The following is a 16311-nucleotide window of genomic DNA, read 5'->3' on the forward strand; positions in this document are numbered from 1 at the left end:
TTGATTGTATAGTTACAGTGGGTGTTCATTATTTTGGTGAGGTCTGCAGAACATCAAGAAAAATATTTTCATAATTTTGATATTAGCAATAAGTGCAGCAAGTTGTTTTATTGTTGTGACAAATGAAAAGTTCAGCTGTTTGTTCCATAGATGACAACATAAAAATAGATTTATTTGTGGCCAAATGTTCTGAACCAGATGGTAAGAAGGACACAGAGCAGGTATCTGAGCGAGATGTTTCTCAGGTAAGATCTTTCCCTTGCTTAAGACCAGAAGCATGGTACTAATACGGGTGTCTCAAACATATACCAAGATTATCCCTTTTCTTTCCTCTGCTTATCACGCAGTGACAATGCATACACACTGCCTTTGTACAGTCTAATAGGAACACAGTAAAATGACACCAAGCTCCGGAGGTTCGTGGCCTTGATATTTTTTGAGTAGTAGGTTCAAATGCCCAATGAAGTTGTAGAGATTGCAGGGTAAGACAAAAACGTTGGTGAAATAGATAGAGTTGGTGAACTTGCAGCATTGCCACAACCGTGTATAACTACAGATGGTTGAGACTGACTTAGATGCCTCATTAGGCAACTCATTCAAGATCTGACTATTTCTTATCGATGTTAAATGCATGATTGCAATGCGTGGAAATCACTTTGGTAATATTTGTAGTGGACATAATAAAATAATTTCGTACAGCTATTTCTCTTTTGGAACCTCCAGCGCTAATAGGTGGAATAGAAATAACACGTGTATCAATAATAAAAAAATAGAGGGGGGTTTGTTGAGGTTGTAAATTAATGAATTATTTTGTTTGTCATCAATAGTTCTTTGATTTTCTTCCTTCTGATCTTCTTCATCACTGCCTTTACTATTAGTGAAATTTTACCAGTTACTTTGGCTGACCATGATATTTGCAGTTTTACAATCAAAGTAGTTTAGTACAGTACCAAACAAGATAAAAGTCATTTCACATGTTTACCTTTAAAGGCATTAAAACAAGTCTAAGTTTCTTGTAAAATAAAGCAGTATCTTCAGAACTTCATCAACCATATATTAAGTTCCCCACCCCCAATTTCATAAAAAAAATGAAATATAAAATCATATTCCTTCAATAATTGTGGTTACACACTAATGTATATATCAAAAGCAGAATATTTTGTTCTATAACAATATTCAAACAGGAGTAAATCCCAAAACGTCACAAGTTCCAAGTTATTTGCATTAAAATCTAGATAAAGCAACTTCCTGAAACTTAATGGGGAGGATTTTCTCCCCGTTGGGAGGGGTGGGGGGTGGTGCGGTGGTTGGGCAGGGGAGCGGGCGCGCAACTGATGGCCGCCTGCGATCAGCTGCACGCCGCCATTTTACGTGGACAGGCCAATTAAGGCCCGCCTAGCGTGACGCTCACCCGGAAGCGCCGAGCGCTTCCTATGCAGGCGGGGGTGGCAGTAGGCTGAGTCGGGACCTGCGCTCTTTTTTGCATGTGCGTGAAAGAGCGCAGAAATCTCCCTGAGGAGATTAGTTTAATTTTTAAAAATTTTAATAGAGGAAAAAAAAAATTTAAAGACATGCCCTCACATGTGACAGTGTCACATAAGCTGGGACATGTTTATGAATTTTATTAAAAATTTCTATTAATGTTTGAAAACCTTCATGAAACCTCATCCCGCCCGTGGATGGGGTTTCATGATAAATGCGAAGGCCGCCTGGACTCTACGTCTGCCCGCCAACTTTAAGGTTGGACGGGCAGCTCAGTTATGTATCTCAATTAGAATTTAAATGGTCTTAATAGGCTTTTGACAGTTCGGCGGGCACATAGCCGACTCTGCCCCCGCTCACTGACCCGAAGATTCTGCCCAATGTAAAGCATTACAACCTTCTATAATTAAAGCAAAATAGTGTGGATGCTGGAAATCTGAAATAAAAACAAAAAATGCTGGAAAATCTCAGCAGGTCTGGCAGCATTTGTGGAGAGAGAAACAAGAGTTAACGTTTGGAATACGTATGACTCCATAAGAGTCAATTTTTCAGCATTTTTTCCAGTATTTCCAGCATCTGTTTTTATTACAACCTCGTCATTTCTTTAGAATGTTTATTTTAATAGTTATGGTCATACCACTACTATTCTGCATCGTGATATAAAGTGTGGTGGTGGTGGTGTGTTATAGTTCACTCAAGGAGTCTGAGTTGCTATGGCAACATGCATGTTGTAGTCTGGAGCTATGGAGAGTGATGGTAGAGGCTCCAACTTTCTTTCCATCACATGGTTGACCAGGAATCTTTCCCACTCTTACCACCTGCCAATGGCGTGTATTGGCAGGATTTGCAGGTTGACACTCAACTTGTTTGGCCACATTATGAACGCACCTTTCTTAGCCATCAAGTCCTGGATTGGGACTTGAACCCAGAGCTGCTGGCTCAGAGGCAGGGACGCTACCCACTGTATAACAAGACTTCCTCTATATAAAATGTAAGAGGATTTAATTTATGAGTTCCCTTCATGAAAGATGAAAAACAGGATATTTTGATGAAACATATTTATGATCCATCACTGAGTATGTGGAGAAAAAGCATATCTTGCAAACCAGATTACAAACTCAAGGCACAGGATTTACAACTTGCCAGGTGCAGAGCAAGCAGCTTTCAGTTTCAAGTACTACAGTCATATAATGTTGCATGGCCAAACACATCCTCCAATTGCAAAACATCTAGAGTTATTTTCAGCAACACAGGGAGGGCTTCAGAATAGAATCAATTAATTCATAATTTGGAAAAATTTGAATAATCTTCCTTTCCAAACAATGGACCACCTAAAAATGAAAATAAAACATTTTACCAACTGCCAATTATGATAATCTTATAACAAAATTCAAAATATTCCACAAAGCGCAGTTCAGTTTCATGTAGTAATTCCTTGGGACTTCAAGTTATTATTGTTATAACAATACATACAATAACAACTTTATATAATGCTTCAAGAACAGCAAAATGCCCCAAAGTATTTCAGAGGCTTAATTAAAAATGGATGCTGATGCAATGGATGATATTTGGATGGTTAACTAAAACCTCGGTGAGAAAGGTTTGAAAGTAGGGACAATTCAGGAAGGAAATATCTGAGTGTGAGTTCAAAGGAGCTGAAGGCATAGCCATTAAAGATGGGATGAGTACACAAGAGGCCAGAGTCGAGGAATGAAGTGTTTCGGGCATGATTGTAGGATCTTACAAATATAGGGAGGGGTAAAGCCATGAAAGGATTTAAACACAATGATAATCATTTTAAATTTATATTGTTGGAGATCAGAAAACCATTGCAGTACATTCCTTCACTGTCGCTGAGTCAAAATCCTAGAACTCCCTCCATAACAGCACTGTGGGTGTGCCTATGCCAGAGGGACTGCAGCAGTTCAAGAAGACGGCTCACCACCACCTTCTCAAGGGCAGTTAGGGATGGGCAATAAATGCTGGCCCAGCCAGTATCGGCCACATCCCGTAAATGAATTTTTAAAAAAAATCATGGACCAATCCAGTGGAAGTCCACGGTCACCAATGCCCTCTTAGGGAATGGTACCTGAATGAGGAGGAGGTTGTTGGGGGTGCCAGGAGACAATGCAGGCCAGTGAGGGCAGGTACAACAGTACAGACTTGCATGAGATAAAGTTCCCAAAGAGCGGAAGACATGAAACCAGCCAAATGATGGATCCTCAATGATAGGGGAGCCGAGCACATCAGTGCAAAAGACAAGGCTGAAGTATTTGCAATCATCTTCAGCCAGAAGGGCTGAGTGCTTGATCCATCTCGCCCTCCTCCTGAGATCCCCAGCATTATAGATGCCAACCTTCAGCCATTCAATCCACTCCACATGATATCAAACAATGGCTGAAGGCATTGGATACTGCAAAGACCTTGGTCCCTGACAACATTCTGGCAATAGTATTGAAGACTTGTGCTCCAGAACTAGCTACATTCTGAGTCAAGCTGTTTTGGTATATCTACAATACTGGCATTGACCTGACAATGTGGAAAATTACCCAGTTAGGTCCTATCCACAAAAAGAATAAATCCAATACAGCCAATTACTGCTCCATCAGGCACCTCTGGATCATCAGTAACGTGATGGAAGGTGTTGTCAAGAGTGCTATCAAACAGCACTTACACAACAATAACATGCTCCCTGATGCTCAGTTTAGGTTCTGCCAGGGCCACTCAAATCCTGATCTCTTTACAGCCTTGGTCCAAACATATACTGAAGAGCTGAACTCAAAAGCTAAAGGTGAGAGTGATTGCCCTTGATATCAAGGCAGCATTTGACCAAGTGTGGCATCAAGGAACCCTGGCAAAACAATGGGAATCAGGGAAAACTCTCCAAAGATGGTTGTGATTGTTGGAGGTCAAACATCTCAGCCTCAGGGCATTGCTGAAGATCCTCAGGGTAGTGTCCTGGGCCCAAACGCCTTCAGCTGCTTCGTCAATCAAAAGGTCAGAAGTGGGGACGTTCGTTGATGATTGCATAATGCTCAGTATCATTCGGAATGCCTCAGATACTAAAGCAGCCCATGACAATTTGCAGCAAGGTCTGGGCAACATTCAGGCTTGGGCTGATAAGTGATAAGTAACATTCACATCATATAAGTGCAATGACCATTTCCAATAGGAAAAAATCTAACCATCTCCCCATGACATTCAATGCCATTACCATCGATGCATTACCCATCATCAACATTCTGTGGGTTACCATTGACCAGAAGCTGAACTGGACCAGTCATATAAATACAGTGGCAATAAAAGCAGGTCAGAGACTGGGAATTCTGAGTTGAGTAACTCACGTCCTGACCCACCAAAGCCTGTCCACGAGGCACAAGTCAGGATTGTAATGGAATACTCTCCACTTGCCTGAATGACTGTGGCTCCAACAACACTTAAGATGCTCAACACCATCAAGGCCAAAGCAGCTCGGTTGATTGGTATCCCATACACCAACTTAAACATTCACTCCCTCCACCACCAACACACAGTAGCATCAATGAGTACCATCTACAAGATGCACTGCAGCAACTCACCAAGGCTCCTTCAACAGCACCTTCCAAACCAGCAACTCTATCACCTAGTAGGACAAGAACAGTACACACATAGGAGCATGACGATCTGCAAGTACTCATCCAAGCCACACACCATCCTGTACTATATTGCCATTCTTTCACTGTCATGGGATCTAAATCCTGGAACTCCCTTCCCAGCAGCACAGTGGGTGTACCTGCACCAGGTGAGCTGCAGCGGTTCATGGCAGCACACCACCCCTTTTCAATGGTCATTAGGGATGGACAACAAATGCTGGCCTTGCCAGTGACCCCCAAATCCCATGAAAGAATCAAAAAAATGATTCTGGAGGCATAGGCATAGGCAAGGGTTAAAATTATTAGACTAGCTGAGTTAAGGACAGATGTGGGTGATGCTATGAAAGTGAAATAAGGCAATGTTTGTAATAGACAGAATATGGGGCGGAATTTTATGTTGATCATGCGCCCGACCCGATCAGGCATGAAATCGTGCAAGATGGCGTTTGGGTGATGTCCTGACGTCATTGCACACTCACATGATATTTCACTCTGCGGGCGCACGCAAAAGTTGAAGCGCAACAGCTGACAATTAAGAGGGCAATTAGGCCCATTAACAGCACAATAACGGTGCAATTGTCTGCTTTTGTTCATCGCCCATCGAACCTTACGGTTGGCGGACGGGCAAATTTCTGCCTTCAAAGAGCTTTCTCTCAGCGCTCATCCGCGCCCATGTTGACATCATCACCCACCCTCCTCCTGCCCCCACCTGGTTTCAGCACGCGCTTCACACTGACTTGCTGTTAATTGTCCAACCAGTGTGAAATCATGGTCGGGGGCCAATCGTGGTCGGTGGTCCATTTCCCAGTTGCTCCCGGGCCCACCGATTGCGCCCACCCACCGAACTAAATGTTCAGGCCACGGGGTCAGAGTTGAATAGGACATTAAAGTTGAAAACTGTCTGGCTCAACTGGAACTGTGGCTGGAATTGATGGCAAGGGAATGGAATTTATGAAAGGGGTCAAAGATACATGACTGGTTTTCCCAATGTTTCACTATAGGAAATTGCAGTTCATACAAGGTTTGATGTCAGACAAACTCTGATACAGAGAGGCAGCAGAAGAAGCCGAGAGAGGTGGTGAAGAAAAATAACAGGATTTTGCATGATGTTTAGAAGCTGACACCATTTCTGCAGAATACATTAAGAAACAGCCCTGAATTCTCCTCTCACTACCCGTCCATAAACAGAAAGGTGTTTTTGATTTCTGATTTCCCCTTTATAAGCGGTGGAATGGCATCCCCAACCCTTCAGTTTGGAGTGATCCAATCTTCTATTAATAACCCCACAGCAAACTTGAGATAAGCAAAATAAGAGGGTTAGTTTATTTTACACACACACAAAACATGGGAAGGGGTTTTCGCAACATCCGCCCTTTATTGCACTCATACAAAAAGAGGGATAAGGGAAAGAAAGGGGATACAGGGCAAGACCACACTATTATAATTAGAGTTATGGTTTCACGTGAATCCAGAGTCCGGAATCGAAGGTTCAATGGCATATTCCTTCAGAGGTTAGCAGGCTGAAACTTGCAGGGAGATCCGTTTTTCCAGAAGCAAGGACTTACATGGTGGAAGAAGGCATCTAGAGATGAATGAGTCTTATAGGCACCAATACAGGAGTTCCAATACTCTGCTCTGCCATCAATGAGATCATGGCTGGTCTGATAATCCTCAATTCCACTTTCCTGCCTTTTCCCCATAACCCTTGATTCCCTTACTAATTAAAAATATGTCTATCTCAGATTATTGCTGGTCAAAGTGCCAAGTGGTAAACAAACTTCTCTTAAGCTCATTATCCAATCCTTCCCCAACAAATCATTAAAAAGTCTAATAAAATCATCTCCAAAAGGATTATCACTATACATGTACACACATAGAAGCCTCTTGTGCACCTAATGAATTTCCTGACGCAAAAGGATGACTGTCCCATCAGTTCTTCTCAATCAGTAGAAAATACCAAAGACCACTAAGTATTTTACTCAGAAAGTGGCAGGAAATGTAATGTCTGCAGTTGTGCTTTAAAAATAAAAAAGACAACCTTTTGAATGTAACTTTGCTCATAAACATACTTTTGATATCATGCTACTGCAGCAGCTTTATATGTTTGGGTCTGGCAAACTAAAATCTTGTTATGACACAGGCAACAGAAGCGCAGGACAGCAGAGATGAAAGGTGGAAAATCTCCGTGACTTTTCACCTCCACCAATGCTACTCTGAACAGACAACCAGAATGAACAACACAAGTGTGAGATCCAATAAATGTTGATTAATAGTGTAAGCCTTCTGACTTGCAGGTACGACATTTCAGCATTGTGGCAAGCCAAACAACTTTTTTGTGTATTTTCCATGTTATGATCTTCTTAAAGGCATGTTGCAAAGATGCTTACAAACATATCAAGAAGAATTTAGCCAGCTTTACTAGTGTGTTGACTTTGCCTGTCAATCTTAATCAATAACTTTGCACATCAGCGACTCTAGCCTTTAATCAATTTTAGTGGTGCAAGAGTACAACATTGCATCATCATGACATTGTTTTCTTTCTCCCTCTCAAAAAAGCAATGAACAGTTTGGGAATAAAACAGTTGAAGTCAACAGCTTATCATCCTGAGTCACAAGGGACTTTGGAAGGATGGCATTAAACTCTAAAAACTATGAAAAAGGCATATAGTCAGGAATATCCACAGGGTTGGGGTAGGGGGAATTCCATTCTTGTTATTTGCTATTAGGGATGCTCTAATGCATCGACTGGTTTCAGTCGTTTTGAGCTAGTTTATGGTCATGAGGTGAGAGGGCCACTGAAATTGATTCTTGAGAAATTGATGTGTCAAAATTCAGAAACTACTCTTCTGGATTATGTATCAAACTTCAGAGAGATTGGACAGAGTGTGTGAGTTATCTCGGGAACATTTAAAGACATTACAGCATGTGATGAAAATGAAAGCTGACAGGAAAGCTACAGCTTGTAGTTTTGTTGCTGGGGAGAAAGTATTAGTTCTGTTACCAGTACTGGGTAATTCATTAAAGGCAAGGTTTAGTGGGCCTTACAGGATTGAAAAGAAGATTAGTGAAGTGAATTATTTAATAAATACTCCAGATAGAAGAAAGGACCAGAGGGTGTGTCATGTAAATATGCTTAAAAAGTACTTTGACAGGTAAGAGGACCTCAAAAACAGGTATTAGTGGTGGTGGATAATGAGAAAGAAGTAGAAATGCAGGATTCTGAAATTGATTTTCCTCTAAACAAATGGAATAATGAGGGAGTACTTGGAAATTTAAACGTGATATTGAGTTACCTTCCAGACAAGTGTCAAAGTGATTTGGAGAAGCTATTGCAGTCAGAAAAAGATATTTGTGGAAATAAGTTGGAGGGGACAAATTTAGCTATACATGATGTGTCTGTAGAAGTTTCATCTTCACTAAGGCGACATCATTATAGATTAAATCCGGCAAAGTTATCACAAGTACAGAAAGAAATTGAATTCATGCTTCAAAATGATATCATTGAGTCTAGTTGCAGTAACTGGAGTTTGCCTATTGTGCTGGTACCGAAACCAATTGGAACACAAAGACTGTGTGTGGACTGTCGAAAGGTGAATGCGGTGACAAAAGCGGATTCATATCCTATACCACAGTTGGAAGGTTGTATTAATAAAGCGAGACAATCAAAATTTATCAGAAAGATTGACTCGCTAAAAGAATATTGACAAGTACTGTTATCAGCGAGGGAAAGGAGATATCAGCTTTGATGATGCCAGATGGACTGTATCAGTTTAAAGTCATGCCATTTGGTATGAAAAATGCACCTGTAACATTTCAAGGACTGGCAAACAAAGTAACTGCAAGTCTGAGCAATTGTGCTGTTTATATTGACAATTTGATAGTTTTCAGTCAGACATGGAGCAGCATTTACAACACCTGGAAGAATTATTTATTCAGATACAAGAAGCTAATTTGGTGGTGAACTTGGCTAAAAGTGAATCTGCAAAAGCGCAAGTTATGTATCTTATGTATCAAAGTAGACTTGCAGTTACTTTGTTTGTCAGGCCTTGAAATGTTACAGGTGCATTTTTCATACCAAACGGACATGGTAAGGTAGCTCCGAGAGATGTGAAAGTCAAGGCTATTGTGGATTTCCGTGTGTCTACAACAAAACAAAAAATTTTGAGATTTCAGGGCATGAGTGGGTTTTATCGGAAATTTGTACCAAATGTTAGCAATGTGGTTGCTCCACTGAACTATTAAAAACAAACAAGAGGTTTCAATGGACACAGGAGTGTCAGAAGGCATTTGACAGTTTTAAAACTGCATTAACTATGACACCAGTCTTGGCAGTACGCAATTACTCCAAATAATTTAAGTTGGCTGTTGGCGCAAGTAATATAGGCATTGGGGCCGTACTGTTATAAGATGGAGAAAATTGAATTGAAAAACTGATAGGGTATTTTTCCAGTAAGTTGAATGTACAACAGAGAAGATATTCAATGATTGAAAAGAAGACTTTGTGTTTGGTGTTAGCGTTGCAGCATTTTGAGATTTACGTCGCAAACAATTCATCAGGGTCCCTTTTGACCTTTGCTGGCATACCATCTCGGATGGTCAAAGCTCTGCCTTAGAAATGTATAAGGGTGCTGGTGCGTTTCTTTGGAATTTGATTTTCTGCAGTCACGGGGCATTAGCACCTCTTTAAAGATAACAAGGTCCCTGCTGTTTTCTGAAGCTTAGAAATTCCTCTGGTATGAGTCATGGCTAGTCAAGCAAAAGCCTTTGATTTAAAAATAACAAAATAATTTTATAGAGTAGCCAGGTTGACGTAGATATATCTATATTTTCCTTCCTGTCTTCTGGATGGGATGGTACATAAATCTTTAAAAGGTGGCAGGAAAGTTGAGAAGACTGTTCACAACAGAGATCCTTGGCTTCATAAAAATTTCAGCCCAAAAGCCACGAAGTTATGCTATACCTTAATAAAATTGAATGGTTAGGCAATAACTGGAATATTGTGTTCAATTCTGGGCACCATGTTAGGAAGCTTTAGATTGAGTACAGAGGAAATTTACTCGAATGGTAGCAGGGATGCAGGACTTAGATTACATGGAAAGAAGCTGAAAATTTAATAGAAGCATTAAAAATCATGAGTTTTGATACTTTTGCCTTACTTTGTTTCCAATGTCAGAAACCTAATTTAATGTAATTGGCAGGAGAATCAGAGGTAACATAAGGATAACTTTAAAAAAAAAACACAAGTTATGATCTGGAATGCACTGCCTGAAAAGGTGGTGGAAGCAGATTCAATAACTTTCAAAGCACAGATATATACTTGATGGGGAAAAGGGACTAATTGGATAGCTTTTTTCAAGGACCAGGCACAGACATGACTATCCAGACGGTCTCAGGAGGAACATGCTCACTTTGTAAGCTTGATGCAGAAATACAGTACATCAAACCTATCCTGTGGGACAATGGCTGGCGATGATCAGGATAGCCAAAGATACCCACATTCCATGAACAAAAAGAGAAAAAATTGTTCGCCGTATATTGCACAAATTCATAAATGGGTCAAAGGCTGCCACCTTCGGACCTGAAATGTGTCAGGTCTACCTTAAAGTTTGCTGGAAAGGCAAAGTATTTCAAAAATTTTAACAACAGGTTAAGCAAGCTGTTTTGTGCTGCTACTATATGGAGTGACTACAAGACCGGTATTTTCCACTAACATGATTCTGCCTACCACACAATTGAGCTACCTTGCAAATGAATTTCAGTGTCGGTGCGATGCCAGGAATACAGGCTGTACACCCCAATGATTCTTTTTTTTTTTTGTAAAAATATACTTTATTCATAAAAATCTTCAATCACATTCAAAACCATTTCAAAAACAACATTACAAGGGTACAATCCAGGTTAAACTTTTACAAAATGTATCACCAGGTGCATCAGTACAAACAATATTACAGTCCTTTACAGCCTTTCATTTTGATCTGTACAGCCCGAGGGGCTCTAAACAGTTCCCAGTCTCTCGGTGCGCTGTGGTAGAAAGGTCTTAGACAGCGACCCTTCCCCATTGCGCCTTTGCGGCAGCTGCCCCAAGCTTTAGTGCGTCCCTCAGCACGTAGTCCTGGACTTTGGGTACACCCCAATGATTCGATCAGCCAAACATGCTCCTTAGGTTTCATAATAAGCAGAGTGCAGACCGTACTCAACCAGCCTATGTTTGCAAAACCACTTACTGTTAGGTGTGATTCTATGATTGGGCATTATTTGCTGAATAATCCTGAAATATGCTGATAGCTACACTAACAACCAATTTAAGATAATTAGTCAAGATCGTAATGTAGCTCATTCATATGCACAGACCTGCTTTTTGCAAACGAAAATATGTTCAAGCCTTGCACCTTATTTGAATTACCTAGGAGCTTGGGGAGACTATAGTTACCAGTTACTTTCTCCATGGCAATACCTTGGCCAATCAAAGTCAACTTGCCATCCAATCAGCATCCCGTTTTTTTTGTCGTATAAATTGTTGTGATTGTTTGAAATTTGGCATTATTGTGTTTGTCCTGATGAGTGCAAGACAAAAAGCTTTGGAAACATGTCTCCCTTTTCAGCAATATTCAAGTTCTGTATAACCAAGCTACTTTTCCAAGTGCATTGTTAAGATTTCCTTAATCATAGATTCCAGCATTTTTCCAATGACTGTTGTTAGACTAACTGACCTGTAGTTCCCTGTTTTATCTCCCCCTCCTTTCTTGAAAATTGGTGTTACATTTGCCAACTTCCAATCTAATGGGACCATTCCTGAATCAAAATAATTTTGGAAATCGTAGCTAGCCCATCCTCTATCTCTGCAGCTATCCAAAGCGTAGGACATCAGGTCCAAGATTATTTGATTTTTACTCCCCAAGTTTCTCCTCTTTCTTTCTGCTTATGTTAATTACCTTAATTTCCTCACTCTTTTTAGCCCCTAGATTACCCTCTATTTCTAGAATGTAACACGTGTCTTCTACTGTGAAGTCAAAAAAGTTGTTCAGTGCCTCTATCATCTCCTCATTCCCCCTAATTTCTCCTGCTTGAGGGACCAAAGTTTAGCTCCTCTCACTTTTCATATACACTTACTTTTCATATACTTTTAAAGATCTTACTTCTTAAAAAAAATTCTGGTTCGTTGGCTCTGTTATTCTATTTTAATCAACTTTTTGGTGGTCCTTTGCTGGTTTCTAAAACACTCCCAGTCCTCAAAATTACCACTGCTCTTTGCAACTTTATAAACCTCTCCATTTAATCTAACACTATCCTTAAATTCCTGAGTAAGCCAAGACGGATCGATCTTGTTGAGTTTTTTTTTCCAATGGAATGCATTTGTGTTGAACATTTTTCATTCGTTTCTGTAATGTTTCCCACTATTCAATTAGCGCCATACCTTTTTAGTCTATCTACCCAATCCACCTTAGCCAGTTCTCCAAAAACAAATAAAGACATCGAGTGTCGGTGGAAGCTAACCAATATCAGGAATGAGATTCTTTTTTTTCCCCCCTGGTCGTCGATCTTTTTGTTCCTCCAGTCAGCAGCTTTCCCCTTTAGCTTGTCCCTGGCAGCCACAAGAGGATCAGGTTAATCCCTCTCCCCGGATTCCTGACCCACATACTGAGCTGAGACGCCCCATTTGCACCGCTCTGCGCCAGGCTGCTCCCAGCACTGCTGTGGGTGGGCGCAGCAGCGCCCAGTTATTGGAAACTAGAGAGACAGGGCTTCATGGCTGCATACAAAGCCGCCATATATATATATATATATATACACACACTGTACGTGTGTGTGTGTGTGTTTAATGTTTAAAGGTCCCGAAAGGGAGTCACGCAAATTACACACTTCCGCTACAACCAGACCTCGACCTCCAGGACATCGGCACCGCACTCGGTACACACCCATACAGACCATTTAAAAATAAAGTCATTTAAAAGCGGGAACCCTTTTCCCCACTATGTTATAAACACCCTTGCACCGCCCTCTCCTCCTCTGAAAACCGAAGCAGCCGCCGCCGCTCGAGCTCCCTGAAACCAGGCAACGGGGTTTCCCCCAAAACCCAGGGTTTATCCGCGCGCTCCTGTCGCGCGCACAGGGGGGGGGCGGAGGGGTGGTTCGGGGAGGTGGAGGGAAAGGAGATCGCTCCCTCCCTGAACCCCACAACCCCTTCCTGGTTCGCCAATTGGTGGAGAGAGCCGAGCGATCATTCCACCTGGCAGCCCGCTCAGCCAACGGCAGCCGGCCGGCGCATGACGTTGACGCCTCCGACGTCTTGTGTAAGCGAAACGGTGCATTGTTGTTGAAGAAGCGCAAAAAGAGCCTCTTCTAACAGAGCAGCAAACGAGCGCGAGAGAAAATTATTCAGGCCAGGGAGGGAGAAGGGGAGGTTGGTGCTGTCGAATGTTCGCACGTTCCGTGACAGTTGGCCGTGGAACGCGAGCAGCAGCAGCAAGAGGAAGCGGCGCGCGGGCGGGCTCGAGGGTCCTGGCGCGCGGGGCCGAGGCTGCCGTGTTTTCATTCGCCCGGGAGCAGCGTCTCGGGAGCGCGCTCGGTCCGTTTGATGAACGGCCTCGAGAGAGCCGAGCGGAGCTGGGGCCTGCACAGAGAGGGCGCGTCAGTTCAGTCCGGTGACACACACATACACACCCGGGAGAGGAACTAAGAAGCAATAGGCGGGGGTAAGTCTGCCCTTTTGCACACCGCCGAACGAGAGGAATGGTGGAGGTGACTGTTAAGCTGACGGATAGAGGGAGGGGGAGTGGAGTAGCCGCTGTTACCTTTTCCTGCTTCTTGTTTTGTTGGACGCCATTTTATTTTTTTTCCTTCTCTCTTTTGCTAAGATTGAGTTTGTCGGGGAGTTGAGGCCGGGCCGCTGAAAGCGGGCGGGATGGATGGCGCGTAGTTTTAGTGGGAGGAGCCGTGAGGCGATGGTGTTGGTATGGCCGAGCCCCGCGGCTCGTTCCCTCTCCCTCTCTCTCTCGCGGCTGAGGGCCGCGCGCTGCCGCCGCTCCATTCAAACAGGTGACGCGCTGACGTCACCCCCACCCGGGCCGGGAGCCACTTCCGGGTTTATAACAACTCCCCCCCCCCCCCCCCCCATGCGTAACAGCTCTGGGCCCCTCTCTTCCCAATTTAAAACTCCCTTCGTGGCTGCACTCCACCCACTTCCTGCTTCATCTGTGTTGCTGACAAAACTTTCTGCCGCATTGAAATATGCGCTGGAGCTTGTTTCCTTAACTGGCCCATCAATCTCAACGGCCTTTTCTCTCTACCAACTTTTACTTGTCTGTAATTGGACTGTGCTTCTACCGCCCCCATTATAATCCTGCGGTGAGAACACCCCGCCCTTTCCAAGAATCTCCACACGTTAACTGCCACTGTGACTTGGGCTTTAAAAACAAATTGCTGTCAGTTTGTGGAGGGTATATAATTTGCCGTAGTGAATGACTTTTCTAATGTGAAATCCTTCACAGTATTGGCATATGTATCGTGTTCTATTTATTTTGGAAACGTATTTCGCGATTTTTAAATATGCTTTCATCAGTGCAGTAGATTATATCAGCAAGTTGAGGGTTAAACTTAGCGCAATTGGAAGGGAGACAGTCTGATATCACCCATGTACACTTGGTGTTGAAAGGAAACAGCTTTTAAAATATATTCTGAGCTGTTTCTGTCATTGAGGCATGTTTTATTCCTTGTACTGATACATAGATCAAATTAATTATGTCAAATGTTGATTTCTGAAATCTTAATGACAATGGTGTCACATTCCTTTATTTGGCTTTATGTTCTAGAATTTAAGACTACATAATCTCAAAATTGTTCATCCCCACCTTCTAGTTTATCTCAGAACTCCTGACTAATCATAAGCCTTGTCCTTGACTCAAGTTCTTTATGTTGAGTAATGGTTGGAACATACATGCAAAACAGGGTATTGTGATGCTATGATAATTTTAAGTTATTTTGTTAATTTTAAATGGCCTCTTGGTTCTTTTCCATTATACTTACAGGAACAGTGTTTGTAAAGTTAAACTCATTTTTCTTCTCTAATAATGGACGCATCCATTAATGTGGCCTTGCTTATGGGCTGTGGGGAAGAAATTTAGATATATTCAGCTCAATTGTGCCGTAACATGATTAATTTTTTTAAGTTCTCATTGCCACCAAAGATTCTCATTCTGTCAGTGTAATTTTGTTGTGTTTTTCCAAGTCCAGGCTCAATTTGAAAAATCCCCAGGGTAAGAGAAAGCTTCAGTTTATCCATAAAAGAAACCTTGAACATTAGATAATTCCAGCAGGTGACCTTAGAGGGAATTACAGTTAACTGTAAAAGGCTTCCTGCCAAATACATTGGTTGGATTGTATTCCAAAAAAAATAAGTACTTAAACATCTGAAGATTCAAATCAGTAGAACAGTGCTCAAGCTACTGCAGGCAATATCCTGCAGCAGTCATTTTTAGGTGTCTTTAAAGCTGGTATCCAAGTGTTCTAACTAAAATAAATTATCTTTCATGTAGACCTGCACAAAGTTAAACTGCTAGAACCCTTCTTTAGTGCCAGATAATTAAGCGAAAGCTTTTGGAAACAGCGGAGTCCAAACCGTAACTCGAGCATGAGCGTTAAGATTCCGCTTCTTCTCCCCTCTCCTCTCATCTAACATTAAACCTGCTGTTTTATTTTAGTAAGCACATTTCCTTTGAAGCTAAGATAAGGTTGGTAATAGAAATTAAAAAGCGTCTAGGTAATGAGACAAGATAAGACTACCTGTTTCCTTTCTAGTAATGTCCATCTTAAAGCATTTTATGTCTACGTTGTGTAACTGTACTGAATAGTTTTCAGAGCTTAATATTTTTTGTCAAATGCAGTAATATGGCATACTGTGCCAAAAAACCAATATCATCCACGTGGTTTCAGCATTAATTAAAATCCTCATCAATCCTTTTGCCCTCTCTCTAGTCCTGATATTCTATTGCGTTACTGGCTGACACCCCTCCACAAAATTCAGCTGATCCAGAACTCTACTATCCGCATCCTATCATTAGCCCAGTGACAAGCACAATGATGGTTTTGGCCGCAAATGGGCTAAAGTGGGGTGAATGCATGCAATGTTAGAGATGGAAGTAGGCAGTTCTCGTGATGGAGCGGGTATTGGATTATAATGTTGATGAGGGTTTCGGTCTTC

The 16311-nt window shown here is 41.9% G+C and overlaps 2 protein-coding genes across 4 annotated transcripts in view; one reads left to right on the plus strand and one right to left on the minus strand.

The window, feature by feature from the left end:
* LOC144687353 (cysteine-rich with EGF-like domain protein 2-A) overlaps positions 1-14174 on the minus strand; it is a 62654-nt gene extending 48480 nt beyond the window's left edge. Inside the window, exon 1 of one of the 2 annotated variants that reach the window (XM_078553344.1) lies at positions 13907-14174. The gene's annotated coding sequence lies outside the window, so the exon portion shown is untranslated. The remainder of the gene's footprint in view (positions 1-13906) is intronic. The other variant, XM_078553342.1, reaches the window with a different exon arrangement.
* Positions 12642-16311, plus strand: part of brd1a (bromodomain containing 1a) — a 39265-nt gene continuing 35595 nt past the window's right edge. Inside the window, exon 1 of one of the 2 annotated variants that reach the window (XM_078553340.1) lies at positions 12642-13405. In XM_078553340.1, coding sequence (XP_078409466.1) covers positions 13379-13405 — 27 coding nt within the window. In that variant the 5' untranslated portion in view covers positions 12642-13378. Of the gene's footprint in view, positions 13808-16311 lie in introns of both variants that reach the window. The other variant, XM_078553341.1, reaches the window with a different exon arrangement.

This window comes from Cetorhinus maximus, chromosome 12 (assembly GCF_964194155.1).
Source record: "Cetorhinus maximus chromosome 12, sCetMax3.hap1.1, whole genome shotgun sequence".
Taxonomy (NCBI): domain Eukaryota; kingdom Metazoa; phylum Chordata; class Chondrichthyes; order Lamniformes; family Cetorhinidae; genus Cetorhinus; species Cetorhinus maximus.